Here is a 26771-nt window from a genome sequence, read left to right on the forward strand (position 1 = left end):
CTCGTCTCTTTCTTTGCGGGTTCTTCAGATTTGGACCTAGTTAAAGCTTTACTCTCATTTATATTGTCAACATTTACAGAGTCCTTCGGCAGAGGAAGAGATAGAGGTTTTCGTCTTTCATAGAATTTTGACCTTTTATACACAAAATGACACTGCACACGTTTCTGGTCTACACTTGACCCTAATCCACTGTCATCGCCTTTCCGAGCATCTCGTTCATGTTTCTCATGCTTCTGGTCAATTCTATTCCCATTGATATGGAGATGGCTCTTTTGTCTCTCCCCTAGTCCCCGAAGGTCATGTGTGGAATCCCCTATACGCTGCGGACTCCGAGAGCCAATGACTAGACTCGTCGGAGACCTCACCAACTCGTCCATATCCTTCCGCAATCGCTGTCGGAAGGGTTCTGTGGTCGACACAGCACCGTAGACACGATCGGAAAGTTTGCAGCTAAGAATCCGCCGAGCGAGGACAACATTTGGCGATTCTTCTCGAGAACCCGTCGTTACAATCCGAGGTAGCTGTAAACCTGGTTTGGCGTCGCCCGTCCAGGCCTCCATCTTGGGCGTATCACTGACTTCTCCTGTATTCTCGACCGCCATCTCTACATCTTTCGTTTAAAAGTCAGTTCTCGAGCAATCTGAAATGACGAAGTGACTGACACTCATGTACGAATTGAAGAGCTACAAGGAAGTAAAAATCAGGTGCAGTTGGGAATGTCAGTTCGTGATTGTACGTCATAATCCATTGGTAAAGAACAAATACTTTCGAAGTTATGGTTGGCAATGGTGGTTATCACCGGCAACAGTCGGGCGATTCATTTCATAATATTTTGATATTTCATTTCTCAGAAGTAATAAATCTGTTTTCATCTCATATGTCAGGTTCGCGTGCAATGAGACAAAATAAAGCTACCCTTTGGCTGAGAATAAATCTCTCGTTGTTCATAGCTGTTTACGCCCAGTTGGCCCACTACCTCATGCCATGCAACAGTGTGACTAGGGTTATTCAATTAAAAGGAAACACATTAACTGATTATAGAATTGTTAAATAGTACAACCTTTATGAACATATTTTACCACATTTAATGGACATTATATAGTGATAATTGTGGCCCCTGGCATCCAAGACTGCACGTTAAGAATATGAATTGGCGATTCAATCAAAAGTAAGGTTCAGCGTATAAAGACGCCGGGGCGTGTAGAAATTACTCTCTTTCTTCCTCCGCGCAAGTTTATTCCACAAAGAAAACTGTTGACAAGGTGAAACAAAAGAGATTATATACCTTTGAGTTATAAAGAATCGACATTTTTAATCACAAAACAAATTTTGGCCACGGTCAAAGGAGTGCCTTTGAGACCCACGGTGACTTAACTAACAATGTTGATAACCTTTGACCAGCGAATGTCAGGGGAAATAGTGTCCATCATATTTTTGGAACCCATTCCTTGACTTATAGTAATAAACCAATACTACATTTAGTTTGAAATGTTTTCTCCTGTTACCTTCCTTTCCCATAAACGTAGTTGCGAAACCTGCCCACCAGGGACGAAGTCGTGTTCACATCAAATGGGCATCTTCTACTTTTCTGATGGCAAATGCATTTTGCCCGCACATGGTTACAGTGAAAACACACGCAACGGTTAAACATAAATCACCGGTATTTGTCAACGACCAAATAAATAAATCATCTTAGGAATATACTTTAATCCTAATGGCCAATCATTCTGATAAGAATGCTTACATACATGTTCTCTCAATGCGTTATTGATTTTCATTTGATAAGATATGGAGCTGTGGTCTGGGAATGTTTCATTAACTCGTGCCAGCAGATGTTTAGTTCTGTTGGCTTTGCAGTATATAGGGCCAGAGGTTCTTTGGTGTTGACTTTCTTCGACCCGTTTCTCATCTTTGAATTCCCTTCTGTCCAAACATGCCACAGTTAGTCAATCTAAAGTTGACAATTATTGCCCTTTAGTGCGGAAAGATACAGTGACTTAGTTATAGAAAGTGAGAATGGCTGCGCTAGGCATCAATGTATCACCCCATTCCACCTTGTAAAAGAAGCGTCCCCCAGTCATACCAGTGGCTGACTCTACCCCTCGCACTTTTCTTTGGCGAAAGCTCCTATGAAAAACAGGAGATAAGTTTACCATTCTACAAGTCATACTTACATGTCCCTCCTCAAAGCAATCGGATATCTGCCGGCTGAGCCTAAAGATACAAAATGTCTCTCCGGAACGAAAGTGCACGAAGCATATCCTCTCTTCGTTTGTAAACTCTTTTTAGATGCCATCAACGACCTACACACACACACGAACTATTTCAAAGTAGGTTTTGTCAACAATTATGTCCATTGACTTGTCATTGGAACCATTCCTTGATAGATCTAATTTAAAGCCAGTCATCTGACTGTACGTCCTTGCCTGATAGCTGTATGTACATGTACAAGTGAATAATTGTAATATTTTGATGTAATTACAAATTATGTAAAAAGATTTTGAAACTTCTTAAGGTAGACAGCATCCTTTTGTCCCTAACTGCCAAATACACTTTATCTACGGACGAGAACCAACACACACGAATAATTCATGTCATTCTGATGTTGAACCAATTGCGTTTTTAATTGGTGAATGTAGACAAAGAAAGTTAAATTGACTGACTTCTACGTTACAACTCCCGAGTGTCCTTCAAACGTTTTGGCACATACAAGGAACAGCAACACTGCCAACAACAAAGAAGCGATGTCAAACACTGGGAAACGATGTACCGCGCCGGTGGTCACTGAAAGATGTGTTCTACATGTCCCTTTTTATCCTTGGCCATTTGGCAGAGAAAGGTAGTTCAACGTCAATTGGCGATGGCGTATCCAGTCAACTGCCAGTGTTGATGTTATCTGAGCATGTGAAGGGAAAGTAATCCACAGTGGATCGGAGGCATTGGCGCCTTACATCAATCATGTGTTCTGCCACTTGGAGTTCTAACTAGTAGCTATAAATCCAATCATAGAGAAGTCTCCTGCTGGCCAACATTTTCAATCACAGTGGTAATGGCAACAACTCTGATCAATAATCCATACTCTTTGATCATCGACCTGTCCGGAACAAGAATAACCCCATTACTGCCTTCGATTCTTACAGTAAACAAACTAGAGTATAAGCATATATAAAGCAGTAGTATGACCGCCTTGTTTAGACAAAGTCCCACACCAAAACAGAATTCGCAATACGACCATAAAGCATGTTTTAAAAGTAGGCCTTAATTCCCAAGAGAAAGCATGAATAAAGACCTTAAGGCTTCCACAATCACACTGTTTGGTAAGGAATGAAATACGTATGTCTTAAAGGAATCTTGACATTTCGAGTGTCAATTCGGTCAAGTTTTATATCGGGGTTGCTCTTACCTTGGACAAATTACATGTACATGTATATGTAAATGCTCAGTAAATTAAGAAACACAAACTCTCTTCTGTGAGATAAATCTTAAGTAAAATCTATTTAAGATGCATGTTCTCTCCTTACAACTACACAAATATCAAGCATACTTTTTATATTTCACCAAATAAATCAAATTTTGCTCTGGTTTTGATCTGATATGCATTGTTCGGATAACTTCGTGCTATGAGATATAAGAACGCTCGCCTTTAAACATCCCGGTTTCGTTTCGCTATAAGCGAGAGGAGTGTTTCTACACACTGGAAAGGAGTTTCTTCAATTCTGACAGGCCATATGACACTTTAAACCCACAATGTGACTTTGATAGAACTTTCAACAAAGAACTTTAAATAGAACCTTCAATTGACGAGTCTTTATCAAAAGTTATTTATAGGTGATTGAAGTCTTCAAATCAGTCATGTATGACTGAATTACATACCTTGCCAAAGAAGTGAAATTATCGATAGCCAAAATTTCTGTGGTTGTTGGGCCAACTCTTCATACATGTAGTTTGTTGCACTGACATGCCATCTATACTACTAATTTCTGGAGGAATTTTGACGCAATATTCAGGTATTTTTTAATGCTTTACTTCAAATATACAAAGCAGGTGGCTTCAATTTAAAATAGTCATCAGACAAATCTACCCCTTTCAAGAAAAAAAAATGGTTTGCCAAATCCTCGACGATGTTTATATGATGAGAATATTGAGAGCTAAGTCGTCTCTACTTGTCTTATGACATAAAGATGGAGTAAACTGTTGTTGATATTTTGTCTCCTGGACTAATCTAATGTCAATGGGTGATATGAATAAAGACTAGCAAATGCTTTTACTCCGGTTTTGTACAGAAAGGCCTAGTGTAAATGTACATGGAGATTTAGATAAAAGCATTTGCTAGTCTTTATTCATATCACCCATTGTGTCAGTCTCTTTTCGATATTTTTATTTGAAAACCGCCATCATGGCAACGAAAAGACTTATCAACATCTCGGCTTCTAGCCTCCCAGCGCTGGAGCATTCAGTCTTCGGTTCAACGTAGTATTTGGTTGGGCTCGCGAACTTGAACAGTTCATTGAGATACTGAAATTGGAAATGTTTAAAGAGTCATTGACCCTGGGGTACAAGTAGTACATTTTCGATTTTTGTCAATCCTCACGGAGAAAGTGAGCTTTGAACTTGGACATGTTGGACCATCCATCATCACCTTGGGGCTGAACTTGACCTTGGAACGATAAATGACCTTGGAAGCGACCTACCTCGTATCCTGATCTGTAACTGCACCCTGGTGACCTATAGCCAAATGTTTCAACCTTTTGAAACGCGTCACGTGTTTTATCATTCGACCAATCAATGCCATTGATGACGTCAGTCACAGTCTTGTTGAGGTATTGAAGTGGTTTTGTGATGAGGCCATCGCTGAAAGAAAATATACATGGAGTCAGATGTCTCAACCGATCATGACACATGTAACTATTCATTTTTTTCAAATTTTCGCGAAATCAAGTGGTTGAAAATTTACAATAAACCTTTTATCAGGCAGCCAATGTACGTCCTGCCTACCTGCTAATTTCCTCTATTCCTGCAAACGACCGTATGCTAATGTCACTGGTCCTATCGATACACGTGGTCAGGTTGACTCGAGGCCAATAGTAAATGAAGCCGAAACACATTTCCTGGGTTGCCGGAAAACCACCCTGCAAAATTGAAGGTAAAGGAGTTTGGTGGCAAAATACCTGTAAGGTAAAGTTACTTTCAACCAGAGTATGAATGCAGCAATCAATTGATTCCTCATTAAGAAGGTTATGCGATCGCTGGGGAAAACCTACTCAATGATTTAAAACCAACGACATGCCATGTATCGTATCAATGAGATGGGAGTCAACATATATAGCCCTTCAGTTGGCCTTCTGAAAAATTAACTACGTCACACTGGTCCCATCGTACACAACGCGACTAACCAGCTATTTGAAATGGACTCTTCGAGGCCATTGTTCAGGCATTTGGCGTGGGGGTATGAGGTACACTAACAATGCCATAGAGCACCGGAATGACCCTACAAAAGGGCTTTGGGCTCCGTCCGAAGGTGTACGTAGGACCAACGTGTACTCGGCCGAGTCAAACAGGCGATGAGAGAAGAAGAGAAGCGATATATTTAGTATCCAAAAAGGCCATAAAGTTGAGGTGGCTTTCTTGCCTTGCCAGTAGAATTCGATTTGGCAAGGTAGGCCTCTCGCTGGGCCCAGGAATATTCCAGGGGGTAAATGTCTCCGGTGACAAAATCTTACGTAGGTGACATTTTCTCTCCCAGTTGACTTGTAGGTGCATTCAGTAGCAATCACGTCATTCTGAAAAAGACGATTTAAAAAAGATATTACTGAAAACCTTGTAAGGAACAGGACCGATGGTGATGTTTTACTGACAGTGATTTAAAAGCCTGTTCTTAAAATGCGTCTTGTTAGCCGTGGGCAATCTTTCCCTATCCCTTCGTTGTACCTCTCATTACCTTTTTAATCGCACGTTCCTCAGGCAGCGTCATGATAGTCTGGTAGTCGAAATCGTAGTATTTATCCCCGGCGATTGGTGGCTGTTCGATCCCATCTCTGATCTGCCCGACTTTTATGCCAACTCCCAAGAAATGGGTGTGCACCATGGCAGCGAAGACATTCAGTTGGTTTTCATATGACTCCTCGACTGCCTGTAGGATGAAAAATGCACCCAGTTTAGTAATAAAATCTGGCCCATGTCGATCTATCGTTTCTTATGTATAATGGATTAAATTGTATAATGGGACCTTGCTTAGAGTCGAAAGATTCAAATTTTTCTATCAACTTATAGCAACTCACGTCGTTGAGGCATTTCTCGTAGCAGATACCAAATGATTTGAAGGAATCCGCCTTGGGTGGGATGATGTGGTTCTGGTCAATCATTTTCCCGAATGTGAGGACATCTGCATCATGTTTTCGGAGGATGGGCGTGTAGTGGATGCGGATACCGGAATCATCAACCTGGCCTGTAGGGGAGAGTGGGAAGGGAAGATATAATTTTTAATTGAGAATCCTTAAACCCCTTCCGTACTCACTCACTCACTCACTCAGACCCTCCGCTCCTCTGAGAGCAGGCCACCAACAACTTTCGTCTACCGTCGTCCGTCTTTATATCGTGTGGGAATAGTTTTCTGGTAACAGTAGATCACAATAGGCCCGCCTGATCTTTTGTGGCTGGTGAAATTGAGGGGTGTAAGGAGTGCATTGCACCCCTCTGAAATTTGTTTGAGAAAAGATCGGGTGGGTCTATCATTGTTGCCGGAAATCGATTCCTCATGCAATAGGGTTGTACGATTGGGCACCGTGGATATGCCGAGTATCTCATGGTAATGCATCCGCACCAACATTGAATAGTGACAAATGTTATAAGAAGCTTTGACAAGACGAAGAGCAGTTCACTGACCTGAAATCCTTTCTTCGTTATTGTAATGTGTCTCCATGATCAAGAAGTCCGGATCGAACTCGGTTCCCATTGAGAAGCCGACATGCTCTGGGAACGAGAATGGCTAGGATGGAAGGTGCAAATATTCCAGTCAAGACTGTGTCCCGTTGTTGTCCGTAAAACAACTTCAGTATTCACAGTAGCCCAAAGAAAATGTTCCATCCTTTTCTCCGACTTGTCAACAGTTTAAAACTTGAAAGCGCTGATGATGATATATTTCTCATTATGTCACATTCCCAACTTCAGATATTGTTTTGTCAAATATAGATTATGATTGAGTACACGTATAATGTAATTAATGTGCCACAGCATTGTCTATAATTAGTATTCCAGTTTCCTTTGACCGACTCACTGAAGTTCGGTGTCCAAATTCTAGTCATGAAATATCATAAGTAGCTTACCTCTCCGCCAACCGCCCATGTAATGATCGAATGAAAACATGCGTAATGAAACCATGGAATCGCACTGGGGTTCTTGTCGTAGCAGAGGAACTGCTTCCCTTCAAATGTATCATTGATAGGTGCAGGGGTGGGGCCGCACGCGAAGATTATGATGTGATGGACCAAGCCTTTGTTGCCCTTCTTGATGATGGGTTCAAACTGAAAGGATGTGGCAATATGTGAGTTGATGATATATGCTGATCTGTTAGAACAAACACACCCGCCTGGTACACGCGATGTACACGAAGACTTTTGATTATGAATTTGGTTGAATTGGATCTAACAGCACTAGATGTAATAACTGATGTGAGTTTATCCCAAGAAGTAATCAAGAGATCGCAACTTGATCACCTCACATCGCTATTTAGTTTGCAGGAGAATTCTGGTTAGAATACCAGAAGCGGTTTGGTTAAAAAGAAGGGAACTTGCATGGAGAAGGAGGAGGTTGCCGAAAGAATTGACAGAAGGATTTCCGCCCATGCACGACTGAGATTGATTGAATTGTGATATCTGCAGTGACCGGTGACGCAGGATTGACCTCTTCTGATTAGACAATGCTGGCGATAGTCTTTCGTAAACCACTGAATGTGTCTGCTCGTCAGGAATTATCGCTGCATTTATCCCGTGCTTACCTTAAATAGGTGGTGCTTCTTGTTCACTTTGGGCATCCTAAACACATTGCAAGAGTATGTGGTATCATCAGACGGAACCGTGTACTGCGGATACAACAGCAGAGTCAAGGCATCCAATATTTTAATACTTTCCTTCGGTTTTACATCAGTTCATCAAACTACTCGGACTTGAATTCTACTTTGGTGACGATTCTCACTAATTACAATACGCTTGTTGCCCAGCTGACAACACAGTGATTCATCTGCACGGAAAAGCACGGTGTCCGCGCATATGCACTAGCTAATACAATACGCACGGGCTTCCCCTTTCTGTGACAGTTGTTCAAAAGAGATCTTCAAGGTCTAAATGTCAGATAGTTTTGCAGAAGCCATCTGACATTAATCCAGACAACATTGCTGCTTCTAAAACTTACATTCTGATTCCTAAATTCATACCACAAGAAGTTAGCTGGCAGTGGAATCGCCTTCTTGACGACTCCGAGCAGCTGGATGTTCCTCTGTCCTCGCTGCGTATGGTGATAGATGATTGAATCCTCGTCTTTGGGGTCAGATGGAAACATCGCCCAGATCATCTTCATGGAGCCATTCTGTATAGAATAAGACAACAGAAAAAAGCATAAGTTCTCGATGCTTATAGTAGATAGTTCAAAATAACAATGAGAAAACTAGAATCAAACGCCCAGTCCCATCGTTTTGCTACTGAAAAGGGTCATGTCCCGCCGTCACGAAAGTAAGTGACGTAGTTGTATTAGTCTATCTGGATTTGGCAAAAGAAAAACGATATCGTCAATCATATTCATACAGAGAAGCTTGTGTGCTTGCGCGTCATGCAATGAGGTCGGGTCTATGAAAACCAAGATACTGTATCGACGTTATTTAGCCTGTTGAGGGACGCCTCTATCTTGTGTGTAATAGGCTTATGTGACACAGACGCGCCAAACCGGCTAAATAGCGTTGACACAGTAGAATGCATGTATTTACCCTAATAGCTAAATCGTGTTGTTGATCACATGTATTCAGCTTCCTCTTAAACTTTAGGATGGTGAAGCCGTCTTCTTCTTTACCCATCAGCAGTTCAACGTCCTGTTTCGGGTCCATTAATGGCTTAGTGTGACCCGTCGCATGGCGGTCCTGAAACAGCAACACCAATTACGTGGCAATTTATGCTAAATGCCAAAATGATACGAGTCAGTGTCTCCAACAGATTTGTATGATACCCTTTAGTTCGATGACAAATTGAAGATGCAAGTATCCTGCTTAGTATATCTCATGGGACAGGCTTCCTTCAACTGAAAGGAACAAAATACTAACAAGCGTGCCAGTGATAATGAGCTGCATCGCCGAAAGGCGCAGATGCCAAGTTGCAACGGGCTTCATTTGTTGGGCGTCAGGCTACGCCAATGGTCGTGCTTCGACAAATTCCACTACTTTGCCAAATAGTTGACAGAAAGCGGTTATAAAAAAGATGAGACCTCAACCTATCATGGCATAGCAGTACTGGTAGTATCGGATGCGAGGATTACTCCTTTTCATGCTCACCTGCAGTATGGCTTTCCCGGCCTTCACCCACCCAATGATGATATCGGCGCCCTCCATCCTTCCGGAAGGGGTGAACCCCACAGCAACATAACCTACGGTCTGCGCATGGAGTTCCATTGTGATCGTCACGTCATCGTGGCTCCAGTACATGCGAATTTTCTTCGCTACGTCAATGAAGGCATTATTTTCGTAGGTCGTAGAAGGTGCAGGATCAGCACTGCCCCGTGTTGCCAGAAAGAGCAACACAAGGAGGGACAACGCGCTGCTTTTCATTGCTTTAGAGAACGAGAGATGGTCGCAAGGAGTAAACCAAGACCATGAACCGTTTTATTTGAGAACTGATGGCGAGATGTGTGACTGGCACTTGCAAGTCAAAACCAAAAATTATATATGTCGCGGTCTGACATCGATATCATGATATGATATGATTGTATATAGAACTGCAGTGCAGAGCAAAGAGGACATGGGGATTTTATTGGTGTCTGCGATTAGATACAAAGAGGTCAAGGGCCAAAATGGGTAAAACGTTTAAATGCCCTGAGGAAAAGGTACTGTATGCTTAGTTTAATCTTATCCACGCCGCTTCGTACAAAAAAGCTGAAACTCTCCTGACGAGACGAACATGAAAGAAATACGATACCTTTGTACAATGTACTTTATACTTTTGGGGTAGAAATATATAGACTGGGCAATACTCCATTCTTGATAATACTCATGTGACAAGGCATACGATTGGGTGGTACTCATGTGACGAGGCATGATCACCTTAAAAGAACTATCATCTCGTACTTGATCTGAACAACCGAGCCGAGAGATCTCGAGACTAGCTTGGATCGTCATCTTTAGCGTCATATCGACCTTCTCCCCACTCTGGCCACCAGTAGACGATCTCTATCACCCCCCCCCCCCCGCTATGGATTCCCGAGCATTAGAAATCTAATCAAAAGTGACTTCCTTGACACCTTACGATATATGGGTACATTTTACGCGAATCAGGACACGATCGGTCATGTGGGGACCCGCGTCTAATTTACTCCAGCGAGAGTCGAGCGCCAAGTTTGTGGATTTCGAGTTAATCTCCCAGCCCGGGAGTCGGATCAATATTGGTAGATGTACTCTCGAAGGTGTCCGTAACAGAAGACATTTCCTTCGCCGGGGTTTAAGGTGATCACTTGACACTACCGAGGAGCCTGCTATGTAAACTGAGGATGGCTTTGGGATGCGGCGGACACGGTTTGCCCATCGGGGGAATTAGCAGCTCGACCTTCGTCGTGAATGGACTCCGTGATTAATTCGGAGGGCTTTGATCGCTGAAGAGATACTCTGAGTGAGTGCCAATTCTTGAATTGTCGGAGTTGAATTTTTTCATATAAGTTCAAAATTCTGAAAAATTTTCAAAGAAAAAATTATTTTGGGGCTGATGATGTTTCTTCATTTTAGCAGAAAAAAAACAAGTGAAAAAATATCTGGACTTAAAATTTTTTCATCTGTAGCATGACAAATTGGCACATACTCTTCCAATAAATGTAAGTTTTGCTGACAAGGATGGTTCTGTGGATCTTGTTGAGATAAACGTTTTCTTTTGCCCCTGGGGCTTAATCAGTAATGGTATAGGTCTTATGTTGGCAGGATTGAATTACCAGAATGAAACCTGAACATCAATATAATTATCTCTTGGTAACTCTGATTAACAAAGTATTAATCATATGGTAGACTCGTTATTTAATCGGGTTTGCTATCTCACAGTACATCAAGACTACATCGATGTTCACGCTATACAGCCAGTTGTGCTCACTAGTCCCACGAGTACTACCATTTTGAACCCCAGCTCCTGCGCATTAATGGCGTGGCTCCATATCTTGTTCCGATCTCCAGACAATATTTGCTCCTATTGGAATTAAAATGGTCATGAAAACGACCAAATAGAGAAATGACTGTTGGTGTCATTTCGTTACGGCCACCCGCCGGCAAAAAAGCACCGTGTCTCTTTAATACAGCAATTGCTTGAAAGACATGTCAGTCTTGCGGTTCCTCATTTTAGCTTCGTTCCTACTGTGATTTTAAATTGTCTTAGGGAACGCGTCTGACACATTAGGGGTGATTTAAAGATCAATTATGATTATCACGAGAGACATTAACGCGCTGACACGCGGCTGACATACGCCAATAATGATACAATGTACTTATCTGTCATGTTCGAAATCTGGCAAATGTACCAGAAACAGTCAAGTCACGATTTATCATCGCCATTTAGGTAGTTAGATCAAAATGGTGTTACGATTGATGCTACTATCACAATGACTTTGTATTAACTAACGGATTATCATGAAGATAGTCCATCCCAAAGTGATACTGGCCCGAAGATGAGCTGGTGAATATTATGAAGGAGCATGGCTGACATTAGGCAGGTTTCGCAGATCATGTTATTTTCGTCATTTTATTCGTATTTGTTATCACTACCAATTTCAGATGATAAACCCTATTCCGTAATCAATCATGGTCGTAAAAAGCAACACCCCACAGACCAGGTGACGGCGCTGTGCTGGGAACGATAAAGATTTTTATTACGCGTCGAAAATCTTAACAATTTAAGATTGATGATTTTCAATTAAATAAAACGGTTTTCCTTTGACGGTGATTTGAAATGCCAACAATGGTGGTGTGATTTGCTATATTTCACTATCGAAATTGCCTGTTGCTTTGATGTGACACGTGAAGGGAATTCAATGAAAACAGGCCAGCAATGTTACCAAGACAGGTACGTCTTTTATACACGTACGAAGTTATCCATGGACTCATATCTCTTGAACATCCTTAACTCCCTTAACTGCCAATGACCTCACCCCGCTCAGGATAGGGTGTCGCCGCTACGGCAAAAATCCCTCGAAAAATGTTGAGAGCAGTGCTGCCACCGTTGGTGATAAAGTCCCTTGGCCACCTGCCGAGAGATGTACTTACTTACTCGTTGCTGACTGCCAATTATTCTGAGTACGAAAGCTTCCAATGTGATCATCGGTGTACATTACATCCCGGTAATGATCAAGTCGATCGGATCGGTAATGAGAGTCATTTACCTGGAGATAAGGGCACATTAGTGCTAATCAAAAAGTGATTATAGTTATACCTGATGTTTGTTCCCGCTAATGAGAGCCATGTCTGAGGTTTGTCATGCTAGATGGAGATAATGAGAATAAATGCTTGCAAGTATTCCATTTCTCCTAAAGAACACCGCCTAATATTTGTATTGGATGTTTGTCTTGCTGAAAACACAAGGCAGACTGAGTGACATCGAGGACGAAGTGTAAACACCAATGCTTCAAATAAAAGGAACTAGTTCATTGACAAAAGGAAATGAGAGTTCCCTATCTCATTTCTTTCATCTTGATTCTGTATATGCAGATCGATTGTTTTGGTAGGAAGAAACTTCGATGCATTTAGAGATTTATCCGTTTATTGGGCAGAAATGAGAGTAAGAAATGCTGGCAAAACGAAACGGTACATAGGTAGGCATGTTCCGGATCGGATTCAAGGACATCCAACCATTGATTCGGTTGTTTTAGCCTGTCTCGACCTGTTTCGGTGATCGAACTGTTTTGTGGTTAGCTGTTTATTGATTGGTTTAGTTGATAAATGTTGAAGATTAGCAGTCCTCCGGGGAGGAAACAAGTAGCCCATTAGCGATCGAAACTTAATGGGAAACCCGTAGAGCTTTCAGTTGGTGTACATCAAAAACACGTCTGGGTGGAGAGTTAGACGTATCAGTCGATTACATACAACTGCAGCATCACTTACAGCGTTCTTATCCACCACCAACGAATTAGGTGTTTCGGCAAGGGTAGCTGATCGACCGGCCTAGCAGCATACCGAACTTCCAGCGGTATTGCCTCCGCAGCCTCCGTTGTCTGGAAGCTGAGCAATGTCAATACTTTGAGAGTCAAGATGGCCTGTCGATGGATGACCGATGAAAGAACCAACGTAAACGTAAGCATCTCTTGATCCAGTTGCGAATGCCCCTTATGAGAGTCACAGATGCTGCAATAACCAACCAAGACGAACTGAAAAATATAAGCATTTTGATATTTCTTTTACACAACAGAGACAATTTTCTCCTTTTTATTGTTCCGACATTGTCGATACAGCTCAAGTCGAACCACAAACGATGGCTTTCCAACAGACGCTAATTTTCTCTATTGGGTTATACCGCTTCTAACAGATTGCTTCATCGAAATGCCTCTTGATTAATCATGTTAAAAGAGGAGTAATTTGATTCGACAGATAGAATCCTTCGTGCAGTAAATATTGAGTCCCAATATTCGTTTGAGGCAATTAATAAAGGAAACACAGCCATGATAGCGGTGGAATATGTTGCAGATCTATCAATGGATGAAATATTATTCTAATTACCTCAAATGAATTGAATTTTTGTTCTGATAAACGGCGAGATGCCACTATCTCTTGTCGCAGAAGCACGAGTTCCAGCTCCGTCCTCGGCAATCACACCCAGCAAAGCCGACTCGGCAATTTATCTGCCAGTTAGTGTCTTTCCTTTGCATTCATGCTTGGCTGGTCAGTAATGTTGAAAGTGTCAGCATCATGATTCATGGCGCGATAGCCTGGCAGAGAATTGGTTTTCAATTATTTGTGGGTTGTAGTGTGTGGCTTTCCTTGTTGGTATCACGCTGTTGTCGTCAGCTTCCAAAGATATGGGCATGTCGACACTTAGTTCTTGGCACAGGTTATTCAGTCAAAGATACATTTGTGGTTCTGTGCTAAATGTCATTTTTCGTGCCAGAAAGCTAAAAATGCTAAGCACAGGCGCATGAAAATCCGGATTAAAACGCCAGCCCAACTGACCACACACGTCAGCAAGTGTTGATGGTCAGGTTTTAATCTGATTCTTCATACGCCAGTGCCTTGTACCAAGATCAGTGATCTGACTCCTTGCTTCTGACTTGACAAAGCTTTTAATCAAAATGGCGCATGCTAGCTAACAATGATTAAGCTAATTGATCACTTCACCTTATCAATCCTGCAGCCATATCTCACAGGAATTATATTATCACCGCACAATATCACCAACCTGTCTCTCCGGCACACAAAGGAGTCATCCTGGGTTACAGGTTGCCGAATGTGCACACTGGAGATACTGACACAACCACGCGCGAAGACCTTTGGAACAGGGTTCCAATATAGTATCTTGGCGCCGTTGTTGTTATTGTAGTAGCTCTTTACAAGAGGAGGGCCATAAACATTCTACGAGCACAATCTCGTTTAATCGAATACGGTATTTTCCTAAACGCACACCTGTTCGGTTTGCCTGAATATACCCCCTAGAAAGGTTATCATTATAATAAATCACACTTTATTCACATCAATATTGCTCTGAAATTGATGAAAAATAGATTACAGTTGCACAAAAGTACGCCAGCACTTCTACGTTATCTCTTACCATTGACCAGAAGGACCCACAGCGACCCATGTTTGGGCCGCTACCCCTCAACTGAAGCATCTGGTTTTGACTGAGAGGACTTTTATTACATCCCCATCGTCCATCAATGATCAAAGTCAGGTAGTTTCTGATTCGGGCAAGTCAGGCGATAATCTAATTCCATTACCAATATCAAAGCCTCTTTATTTGTTGTCAGCAAATGATTTGGACTGATGATCCTATTTGGACTGATGTAAGTAGTTAACACAGTAATGGACTCCGCGAACTGAATAAAGACGGAAGCGAATCACATGCAATGAAAGTTTAGGAAGGACAAACATTATCGATGTTTGCGTACAATATAATTTCATCTCTCTTTGGCGATCACATGTAGCAACGAGAAACCAGCAGACGTGCTTGTCATAATCGGCAGCTACACTTTTCAAAAATACCTGAAATCGGCTTGGAAAAGTCCCCGGAAAAGCAGCATTTCCCTGTAACCTTCAATCCGACAGATTAACAACAGCCTTGGTTAAAGAAAACCTCTCAATTGGCAGAGGCATTGGCTGGTCTTCGGCTAGGTTTGTGTTCAGTACATGATCAGAGATAGCGCCGAAAGTGAAATAATCCGCTCATGTTATGTCCAAAGCAAAAACGAGACAAGTAAGGCGAACGTCAATCTCAGCCAAGGATGCCGGATTATTGGAAGTTTTTTCCGCGAGGGTCACCATCTACATGGGTAATAGTACATCGAGGGGCCATGCCAGCTTTTCAATCAAGCACCTCTCAGGAACTCATCTATCCACGCGCCTTTTTGTCCGATGGTCACGTTGACAGATTTTTTTCTGAACTTACCAGCATTTCATCGGGCTTGAGGGTTGTTTTTGCTTTGTAAGGAGTTCCATTCCAGCTTTACCTTTTCAGCCTAAAAAATATAACACCTTTGTACCGTTCCGTTAGGCATCACATTGTCACTTGTCATGATTACTTACATACGTTGACTTGAAAAGACGACGTGAGGATGAAAGGTGACATCGTGAATCGTATGTAGCCCAATCTTTGGAAATGACTTGTTCGTTCTTCATGTCATACATGAAAAGTGAACAGTGACACGTTACATGTCAAAGCCGAGCCTGAACTTTGACGGTCTTTATATCAAATGCTTTCGTGGAGAGCTGGAAAAAATATATGCTGCACCAAACAACGCCATTAGAATCTGATTCAAAAGTACTTTCATAACTTTTTACTTTTGAATCCATTTCATCCTCTGCTGCACAATGCACAAATGAAGTGGGGTACTTTCCTTCTGTCGTAGACTGTACACACAGCTTTCCTTATCCATTACATCAAGATGTTGCTTATTCCTTCTTGAAGAGGTGGCGGAAACATTAGGTGTTGTTATCGATGCCTCTTGAATACATTAATGACCACTACATTAACCTTAACACAAGACGAGAGTGAAAATAAGGAGGTTGGAGATGTGTGATGATATTCTCTAGCTGAGGAGCACCAGCAGACACTGCTGGTATATCATGGACATTTCAGTTGATAGATGATCTAGAGGCCGGGAATTTGAATTTTGATATCGTTTGATACCATACTGCGTGATGTATTCGGTTCTTAAAGTTGGACACTGGTAAAAGAAAACGCATCTGAGATTCTTCTGTAGAAGTAATTTTGGACTGGCCTATATTTTGTTATTGACACCTTTCATTCCGTAACACATGGGTAGATTTTAACAGTCACCGAATACACGATTCTTTTCTTTAAAATATTGCCTGACTCCGAACCATATGCTCAGATTTCATTTTTCAGTTTTTGTACTTTTCTTTCCAATATCGCGTAGCTAAGATTGAATATCAAAATAAAAAACTTTCCATTAGCAAATTATTTCTTGATATGAAATAATTTTTGAGAAATTGCGACTCTGCATTAGATTGCGGAGAATCCAGTTACGTACACTGTATACCATGACGTCCAATGGCACCAAACTTTTATGCCTTATTTGGACTCTACCTTGCCAATAGATATGATTTTAGGCGAAATTCAACATTTTAAATTTCTCCCTGACCAGAATGCGTGTGCCTTGAGAAATTAGATATGGATTTGACGCCAAGTGCAAGATCGTTAAGGCATATCAAATATAGATTGGAACGTATACCAGCTGAGTACCAAGCAATTTATCGAGGATTTTTAAAGAACGATTGATTTTCAATGCAACATCATTAAATCCGCGGATGTAATTTCATTCGCTCGATATTTGTCCTTCAATAGAATAGGCAACTGGTGTTTTTTTATGGGAATGTGTCTCAGACTGCAGACTGATGTTCCTGTTCTATATTTGTCTGCATTTTCAAACGTTGGCTTTATTCCATACCGCTGTCTAAAAAGAATTCCGATTATTTCGTAAGTAAACAATCCTGCTGCTGAGCGACTGCTTTGTAGTCGTAAAGTCAAAAGCCAGCAATACTTTTACCGTGGTTTTGCTTCTTAACCTCACCTTTAAAACTCTTTGATGTGTCTTCCTTCGATAGCTGCTGAGAACATAGATAGGTATGCCACAGTAATATCGCCTCAGGGTCACCTGGTGTTAATGACAAATCGATAACTTCAAGGAAATTCCAGAGTAAACGATAAACGTTGTATTCGGCAACGATGTTTTAGAAGTCATTCGAAATACGAAAAAAGAATGCCATTACCTCGGGAAGAATGTAAAGTATACCCCCAAAGCCTGCCTTTGTGTTAACCCGCGGGAATATGAAGCCATACTGGCTGGCATCCGTTAGCAAGTCTTACTGCTACAGCTAACCGACTTCATCTTTAGTTACAATGCCAACGACATTTAACCGATATTGATGTTACATGTTCGAAACAATGATTAATGTTTTCCACATTGTTTATGAGGGTTACAGCGCATGCACTACCACTTGATGATAACATAAGAGCTAAAAATACCAGCCCATGGCCACTGACTCCATTTCAATAACCCCTCCTAGCTCAAGGTTACCACCCGACCCATGGTCGTTTAACCCAGCTGCCAACAGCAGCAAAAAGATGCTGGCAAAAACTGTTGTATTGGCCGAGGGCGGTTAAGTCCGGAGTAAAAAAGTGGGGGAAACCGTCTCAATGCTCTTCGAGCACCACAATGATAGCTTTTTATAGAACCATGTATGGATTCTAAGAGGATACCAAACTTCCGTCTTGGAATGCCAAAGCTCAACCGAATCCAATGAGATCGTGGACGGCACTATGAGAGAACAACCGAAACTAGGAAATTTGGACGCTGCACATGCAGGAACAGCTCATAAAAATGCATCCAAGGATTCAATATATAACCGGTTGTCGACGCTCGGACTCTTATTGCAATTTGTAAAAGATAAATCACCCGTTTTCCCCCGCCACGCAGATCATGTTCAGCCGATTTGGCTCCTTCGCAAAAGACAGGAAATTGTGCTTTAGCAGATATAAGCGCAGGGATCAAAGTAAGCGATTGAGTGTGGGGTGACTTAACCTTTGATCAGTCGATAGGGAGCAAGGTTGGTGTGAGCTCTTGGGATGGCGAAAGCGATGGAAAGCATGATTGGGTGAGTGATTTGATCAGTTAGAGAGGACGGTGCGTGAGCCTTCACTGGGTAAAGCTGTGTGCGTGACTGACCTGTCATAGTTAGCAGGGATCTACTTCCTTTGATAGGGACAGTGGAACAACAATTAAAGATGCAACACGTTACTGCCAATCGTTCTCCAAAACCATATATAGCATGTTAGCAGTCATGCGAGCACACTTCATCGGAAAAGGCATCCTTTGCTGGTGTAACTTACTCTAGAACAAGGTGCGTGCAGAAATATATCCGACTCTATGCCAGAGACAGATCATGAGATTATAACCGAACCCAGAATCGTATTGAATCCTTCTTCAAAGTCATTTGATGCCTTACAAAAGACACCAACGCCTTGTTCAACTATTGAAAGGATGATCTGGAAACCCGATAGAATCTTTTGACACCTCTGTGTCGATGCCTTTGATACCCGAAAGTGAATTCACTGTCAAGCGTCGAAAGCTTGTATCGAGTTCTCGGACCAATATATACCTGATCGTGAAGACTATGTCATCTTCTCCGCTTTCCGTTTTATTTTGATCGGCTCGGCATTTGGCTGTCTGGGGCTTATCTGGCCATAACAATAGGCGTGATACAGTTGAGCTCAGCATCTAATTCACACTTCTCGTTTACTGCTAGCTGATCAGCACAGCATCCAATCCTTTCGTGAATTGAAGTTCAACATCAAGGACATCGCCCCGCGATTAGCCACTGAGGTCGTTCGTTTCAGCACCTCTGTCCGTGGTTCCAGGTTTCCTAATACTCCTTCCTTGTGCCATGGCCAAATTTACATGTTTACATAGGATTCACTTTGTTATTTGTTACTGTTCGTGCATCACTTGTCAGGTGTCACCGGCATGTTTGTTATAAACTGACCTAGGGTTGAAAGCATGACATGACACTACCTCAGAGTGAAAAGTGGCATCGTGAATCGTACGTAGCGTGCTCTTTGGAACTAAATGTGACTTGTTCGTTCTTCTTGTCACGAGTGACTAGTGAAATGTGACATGTCACATGTGAAACCGTGACCTCTATATAAATCCGGGCTGATAAGTGACAACTTGGCAGTCATTTAGTGTCGCTAGTGAATGTATGTAATGCTTTACGACTTGCCTATGGAGTCACACTTAGGGAAGCTGTGGAAGTAGATTAGTGTGGTAACAGTCACGACAGTAATAGTAATATTGACAACACAAGATCAATACAATTCCATCGAGAACACGAAATTGTTAAGAACACTGCTGATCTATAACCATTATGCCGGATTGCGATAGGGAATAGCAACAACTTTATAGTGTTACCCAAGTTGCATACATAAGTAATTCTAACCACTCAAGGGACTGCGCGTGTCGATGCATCGGACAGGACTGGATAACATAAAACTTCTATAATTACTCTATTCTGTGACAATGCTATTTCTCAAGAAATGTATTATGCATCGGACTGTAGCAGTTATGTGCTACTGCATGTACATGTACACTGGTAAGTAGACGAGTACATGTGTGTAGATTGCCTTTAAGAGATGGTCATGATCTTTCATCAAAGACGGTCATTATCTTATATCAAATATGACCATGACCTCTCTTATCGGGTGGGCCAGCACGTTCCAGAATACTATCGGATCGACAAAGCGCTTATAATATCAAATGTTGCCACAAAAAGTTCAGACGAATAATGTAAGTTCTCGTCAATTTTCGATAATCAAAATTCAGGATAGAAGAATGGGATCGTGGCAGATTCCCTTGGGAACCAACAAGTGTGCCAGTCATCGCAACTTTCACTCACGGATGACATGGGATGTCTTATGCCTGGAAAAAAATTGATTGTCGATACTTCGCAAACCAAACATACATGTTTCTTTTTTTATTTTAGTTGACGTTCTGTTCAAACCATGTCAAACAATAACTACGCTATGATATCATTTCATCCTCGGAATTCCTGTCGAACAAGCTTTTCGAGATCCTTCCACCTGCCGTCTCTCCACTGAGTTAATTGAATCAAAGGAATCGTAAGCTGACAGCTCTGATATCGTTCCGAAACATCCAACCTGGTGCTGGCAATTAACATCGTCTTGCGGATGGAACGATGCGGTTATTACTGTCTGTAATTCTCTTTGGAAGCGCGATGTTTTAGCGCAGTGAATAAATATTTAAATGAACAAGCAACACGGGCATGATTAACTACCAATGTTGGTCTGATTACCTGGCAAAAATATACTTTTTGTTAACTTCGAGTACATCACTGCATGTATCACCTTTTGAACCCATCACGGTAATCTCCACGCTGACGTTCAAGTTACGATATGGAGAACTATAATCAAACTAGACATTCGCCGCTGGTGCTAACATACTTATAGTACCGTAAAGTTCGCTACTGGCTCATTTGCTTGTGCGATAGCGATCAAAGCGCAAGTGGTAACATGAGTTACGGAACCTTTACGCTTCTTTCGGGATACGAGTGCTCGTTTCAAAAACTTGGGAAAAAGGATCTCAGAAGATCTGAAAGCTTTTAGTTATACATCAGGAAAGCTACTATAGACTAGGATATCGAATATTTAGACAAATGTTTTCTGAGTTACTGGAATATGGACCAGGGCGGGATAGTAGCTGTTTTCGATCAATAGGTGAACAGTTAACAACACGGGTATTGGTGTAGGTTGTTAGTATGATGCAAGGATCGTCACATTCAGAACTTTTAAGGACGAGGTATCACTGTGACAGTCTTGATGCTGTTTTATCGACTCTAGATAGCAGCATTCAATCAATAAAACAGGATAAGAACGAGTTGTGCTCGCGCTGGCCTGCTGTTTCATTACTTGAGTGAGGGACTAATGAGGGATCAGTAGAGGATATTTATCAGGATACTGAATATTACGACAGGTTATTCTATTACTGGAATATCAAGGAAGCTGGTCATGGGTTCAGTCAATAAATGTACGGTAAATTTCACAAAGGAGTGTGGCCGATGTTGTCAGGCATCTTGTTTCGAGTGTAAGGTTCATAGACTATAAGAACTATCCGTGTACTTTTACTTTCTAGAATTCTGAATGACTCTTGCCCGTCGCCGAGGAGTTTCGAAGGCATCAACGACAGATTTATGCACATTTACATGCGATCCCGGTTTTGCTCAAGGAATAAAATTGGTTGCCAATAGCTGTTGCCATCTATTCGAGGAAAGAACAGACCGTTAGCATGTAGTGGAGCATCAACTGGGGGCTCCAAAGATGAAACATTGCCAATAACGTCCATTAGTTTCTGGATTACTATCAAATATTTCAAGGGATTACTGTGGCAGTGTCAACCATGAGAGCTCCAAAGCGGATTATCGTCATTCATCTTGAGAAACAGGCTCTCGTGGCAACGAAGGTAAACTCCGTTCTATCGCGAGGCGCACCACGTGCTAGTACCGGGTCTTTCTTCCAACAGCCGCATCACCGATTGGCGAGTTTGTTCAATTACTGAAGGTGAAATATCTGTAGATGTTTACCATCGTTTCCTTCTGTGTCTGAACGTGACAAATGCAAGTCGACCACGAGAACGTAGTGGCGCGTCAATGCTGCAAATAATCAACTGTACACTGTCACTCAGCCGCTGGATTACGAATCGCTACCTCAAAAACACGGTGGAGGAAATTGAAGGATAGACTAATTCTTCATAGAGAATACATTGATGACCAACAAATATTTTACTGACAACTTCCGTAATTTTCCGAGCTTGCATGAGTGATATTTTCAAATGATATTACCACAAGTACATTCGCAGTGACATTATAGGAGCTGATCGTCGCGAGGTCGTAACCTGTAGGGCTTCAACTATCTGACAACAAAAATCAATTTTGTCGCGACGATTGTACTGTGATCTAAAGACCTGTCACCCACACTTCCCGCGGGTACAGTTTCAAACCGGATTACCAATAACGTTGTGGAGTTTTCGGAGAGTTTCAACGAAGAGATCGATACGCCTAGTTCGATCATAGAATCAGATTTTACAGGTGTTAACTCTTTACCCTATCAAATTGGCGGTTCGAATTCGTTGTTTGTTAACACAAACAAATACCTGGGAAGACTCCCACTGCTGATGCTACCAACGCAGTGACACATGCATAACTCCTGACGTTGTGACTCGTAGAGTTCTGACTTTGATCTAAAGCCGACCTGTCACCCGACCCAAGTTTCCCGCGGGTGCAGTTTCAAACCGGATTACCAATTGTGGATTGCAGTTATCATTTCCTTGAGTTGTAACCAAAAACGTTGTAAAAAGTGCAGTTTATTTACATTTGTAATTAGCTTACTTTTTAACCAAGATATGTCTCCCATCATGCGTTTGATTCGATCATCCAATGTGTGCCTTATGATCTTCGGATTCTCCCTGTTCCTAACGGCCACTAGCATGACCATGTTTTTCATTCTTATTTATCTCAATACCTGAAGTCGTGATAACAGTTTGCGTTCACTCTTGGATGCGTTATTGCTCAGATGAAATGTAAAACGGTGAAGCCAAGCGTTTGCTGGGGCGCGAGACGCTCAGGCGGACGCCGCGCGTAGCAGCCCGGAAATGCAGGAAAGTTGACGCCAAGTGAACGCCGAACCAACTGTAATCAAGAAGCACGGTATTGACGGAGCTCACGGAACTTAGTAAATCATTTCAAGGAAACCAGCCTACTAAGGTTTTGAATGCTTGAAAGACTACGACTATCGCCGTTTCGAACTTCTAATAACATATTGAAAATAAGTAGTAGTTCTATAGAAAATGAACACTTTTTATTGGAATATTGGTGCAGGGATTGCGCAGACCCATCCTCGAAAATCCAGGGTCAGTCGAGTCTCAAGATGCCCAAGTAGATGCTCCTTCGGCCCAGCTACCCGACTATCGAAACGATCTCGGTAAACCATGAACACTCTGACTGGTAAACTAAGCAAACTGCTTCTACTTGGTAGAATGTCTCTCCCGAGGCCCATTCCCTCCTAGCAACCACCGTTTGAATTGGGTGAAATCAGATGGACGGACTTCCTCATCACCACTTCTAGTGTTTTTGTATTACCTTCACACCAGTACTTCTTTAGGGCTGACCGTTTGTCACGACGTTAAAACCCTCGGAGGTCAGGATTCAATCGCCAGAAGATCCACCTTCGCTGCGATTGCAGGTGTTAACCCACTCCCTTTAGGGAGTTGCCAGTCACTCCTATTTGCGTCGCTTACCCCGGTGTAGCTTTGAGTCATTGAATGTACAGCATGTCATCTGTGTCTTCAATCATTTTGCCTTGTATATTAACGAATGAATAAACAAGTATCATGGGTACAGCTACAGCGTATAGTTAGTTACGAGCATGTGTCAGGTCTCACCAAAGACCGCGAGGCAGGCCACAACCGAGACGCCTCGCCGAAGGTTTGGATGGAATGACAGCTCCCACAAGCGGTGTCGGCCAATCTTCTTTCCTGAAACATACCAAACTAACATTGAAATTATTGTAATTGGCTTTGTAATGGCATTTTCAATTTCCCCCAAATCTGTACCAGCCCCGGCCAATCCGCGGACGGTTTCTACACCAAAACCGCTGCGACTAAAACGAGGCCCAATACACTTACATGTAACAAGGTGTTTTACAATAAATATCGTGATTATGAACATTTACCGCAGCCGAACCACCTCCCGCATCACTATCGCTTCTTAGCCAACTGTACGAAATGACATTGATGGCTATAATATTGACCTGCCAACTCAAGATGACGACAACCTTGTACTGATTTCCGACGAAATGGCTAATGCCCCTCGTGGTTCAGATGATAACTGGTAGTTAAAGCTATGCTCATGGGGTATGGACATGGCAGTTAAAACCTGTTAAGAATAAGTGGCAAATAATCACTGATCTTGGCTTCATTATCGTACGGATACACTGCTGCGGGTGGGTATAGATAAAATCAGTGTAATATGAAGCAGCTGGGACCATTTTGCCTACCTGGAGTTACAATTCTTGTAACTGCGGCAACAAACTACGACATTTTCTGAACCTCAAATTTCTAAAACTACTTTGTCACATGCAAAACATTGCAAAAGCAATGATACAAACAATTACAAAAACGATGTTAAGTTAATGACACAAGTTTGATATTTCCTGGTCACAAACTGGATATAAACGAGCACGACTCGTAACTCTCCGCGAAATTCCGAAAAGTATGACAGGGTCTAGTTTCGCCATCTCTCCAGACATGAATAACCTAAACGTCTGGCAGGCTGTCTTCATGTATGGGTGTCGTCGAGCCAACCAACATTTCAATTCAACTCGGACTCACGAGATGGCGATAGTAGTGTTGTCAACAAAGGAAAACAGTCTTGGTTTTCTTGTATAAAATTTATTTGTGGTTGTCTGAATCTGGATGCAAACAATGCTGAAAGTGTTTCAACCTCCAGTCTTGTTCATAAATTAGGTGAAGAATTTTACAGAAAGTGGAAGCTAGAAATTTGGGATGATTCTCGGAATCCAAATGCTAAAAACAAATTACGCACTTATAGGTCCTTCAAAACGCAACTCTGCTGTGAGAAATATCTGACTTCAATTTCAAGTTTTTCTTTAAGAAGATCCCTTTGTTGTTTCCGCATTAGCTGTCACGATCTAGCCATTGAAAGAGGTAGATACAAAAAACTTAAAGTTGAAGAGAGGGTGTGTTCTTGTGATGGGACTTCAATAGAAGACGAGGTTCACTTTCTAACTGCCTGCCCAAAATATGATGCTTCAAGGAACGATTTTTTCTCAGTTATCAATGAGAACAACATCAACTTTTCAGGTCTCTCACCAGGAAATAAGTTTATCTGGCTTCTTTCAAATGAGGACCCTGGAATTTGTCAGAAGCTATCATCATTTTTACAGAAATGCTTTTCTGATCGCATAAAATAAGGACCTCCTCTCTCCCACCTACTAGTATCTACTCCAGGTTTGACCCCGGTAGTAGACTTTATATTGTTACTTTTGTCATGTATCCTTTGTATGTCTTATGTACTTTCAATCAAAATCATTGTATTTCTATTGTACCATGTGTACCTTTGCCCTCCGGGCCTTTTGATTAATAAACTAATTTGAATTTGAATTTGTCTTCAAAACTCGGGCTGACGGCGATACACGTATACGCATACGGATCTCAACCATAACCCAAATCTCAATGCATTTGGCACTGCAACGGGAGAGTGATTATGATGGTGGTGGATCCATGGTCTCTACTAAATCCGTGAGACACAGACATGAAACAGTCGCATAATATATATACTGCAGGGATGTTTGCACTGTGTGTTTTGTGTTTGGGGCGGGGGTATGTCTGGGCATGTTTTTACTGGCCAACAGGATGTCGGAAAGACCCGAACGAGGTCTATCGCGGTCATATGTCGTCGATACAGGTTTTCGTGACCTTTCTTGTTTGGAAAGATAGGCCATGTCCTTGTGTTTGAATGGTTCAGCAAGTGATGGCAAATCAGGTCAGGCAAATATCGCCCTTATCACTTCAGGCTGAAGAGAAACATGCTTGTATCATTGCACTGTTCCTTCGGAGCATCCTGTGAACAAAGATGTTGAAGTTTGGGGAGTGTTTCGAAATGTCTGCCTTGTTCTAATTGGTTGAATATCTTCGATTCAAAATATCCTTCTTTCCCTTCTCGGCTTTACATGACTGTACCATGACTGAGTCTATGATTGTACTTCGAAGCACATCCAGATTTCTCTAAGATTTTTTAGACCGACAAACCCCTAAATAAATCGAGTTGGCCTTTTCTTCCACTCCTTGCTATCTGATAATATTTCGAAATTATGATATGGCTGCTGGCCCATATATTTGTTGGTAGGTCTACGACGACAATCATGTTAAATTACGCTGATGGACTACAAAATGCTTACATCGATCGAAGACATAGGGGCCTACACAATACAACAATAAATCAAAAGAAATAACGACTGGCCCAATGTGGACCGGGATTTAGACCAAACACGTGCTAACATTGTGTCATTCGAGACAATAATTCACCCAACACAGTACATTGTGCGTGCAGACGTATATATGGTATGAGCATTATATAATCCACGCCTTATCAGCCGCGCCCAAACCACCACAATACCCATTCTGTTATCTGTTTCAAATTTCAAACTCCAGTTACCGAATGTATTATTCACCGCTCTGAATAACATGTACGATCTCATCAGTTCAACGCATCGATGAGATTATACTAATCGATA

The 26771-nt window shown here is 41.9% G+C and overlaps 1 protein-coding gene across 2 annotated transcripts; it reads right to left on the reverse strand.

Annotated features, from left to right (window-relative positions):
* Positions 1-3447: 3447 nt before the first annotated feature.
* Positions 3448-10237, reverse strand: LOC135489218 (DBH-like monooxygenase protein 1 homolog). 2 transcript variants are annotated; one of them, XM_064774465.1, is made up of 13 exons: positions 10173-10237; positions 9533-9807; positions 8975-9124; positions 8407-8580; positions 7994-8077; positions 7323-7520; positions 6883-6985; positions 6279-6445; positions 5939-6130; positions 5721-5780; positions 4996-5129; positions 4692-4851; positions 3448-4515 (listed from the first exon to the last, which is right to left on the reverse strand). In XM_064774465.1, the coding sequence occupies exons 2-13, from the start codon at positions 9803-9805 to the stop codon at positions 4378-4380; spliced, it is 1833 nt and encodes a 610-aa protein (XP_064630535.1). In that variant the 5' UTR covers positions 9806-9807; positions 10173-10237; the 3' UTR covers positions 3448-4377. The 2 variants fall into 2 exon arrangements, with proteins under 2 accessions (XP_064630535.1, XP_064630534.1); XM_064774464.1 differs by lacking the exon at positions 10173-10237 and having other exon boundaries at positions 9533-9875.
* Between the last annotated feature and the right edge of the window lie 16534 nt (positions 10238-26771).

The sequence above is a fragment of the Lineus longissimus genome, chromosome 6, assembly GCF_910592395.1.
Source record: "Lineus longissimus chromosome 6, tnLinLong1.2, whole genome shotgun sequence".
NCBI lineage: Eukaryota > Metazoa > Nemertea > Pilidiophora > Heteronemertea > Lineidae > Lineus > Lineus longissimus.

Bases quoted from the DNA above. Each gene is read 5' to 3' on its own strand.
- LOC135489218 (XM_064774465.1), bottom strand. From the start codon at position 9,805: ATGAAAAGCAGCGCGTTGTCCCTCCTTGTGTTGCTCTTTCTGGCAACA. The intron at 8,078-8,406 runs GTAAGTTTTAGA...TTGTATCCGCAG, and splicing joins ATGAATTTAGGAATCAGAAT to TACACGGTTCCGTCTGATGA. The intron at 7,521-7,993 runs GTAAGCACGGGA...ACATCCTTTCAG, and splicing joins AGAAGCACCACCTATTTAAG to TTTGAACCCATCATCAAGAA.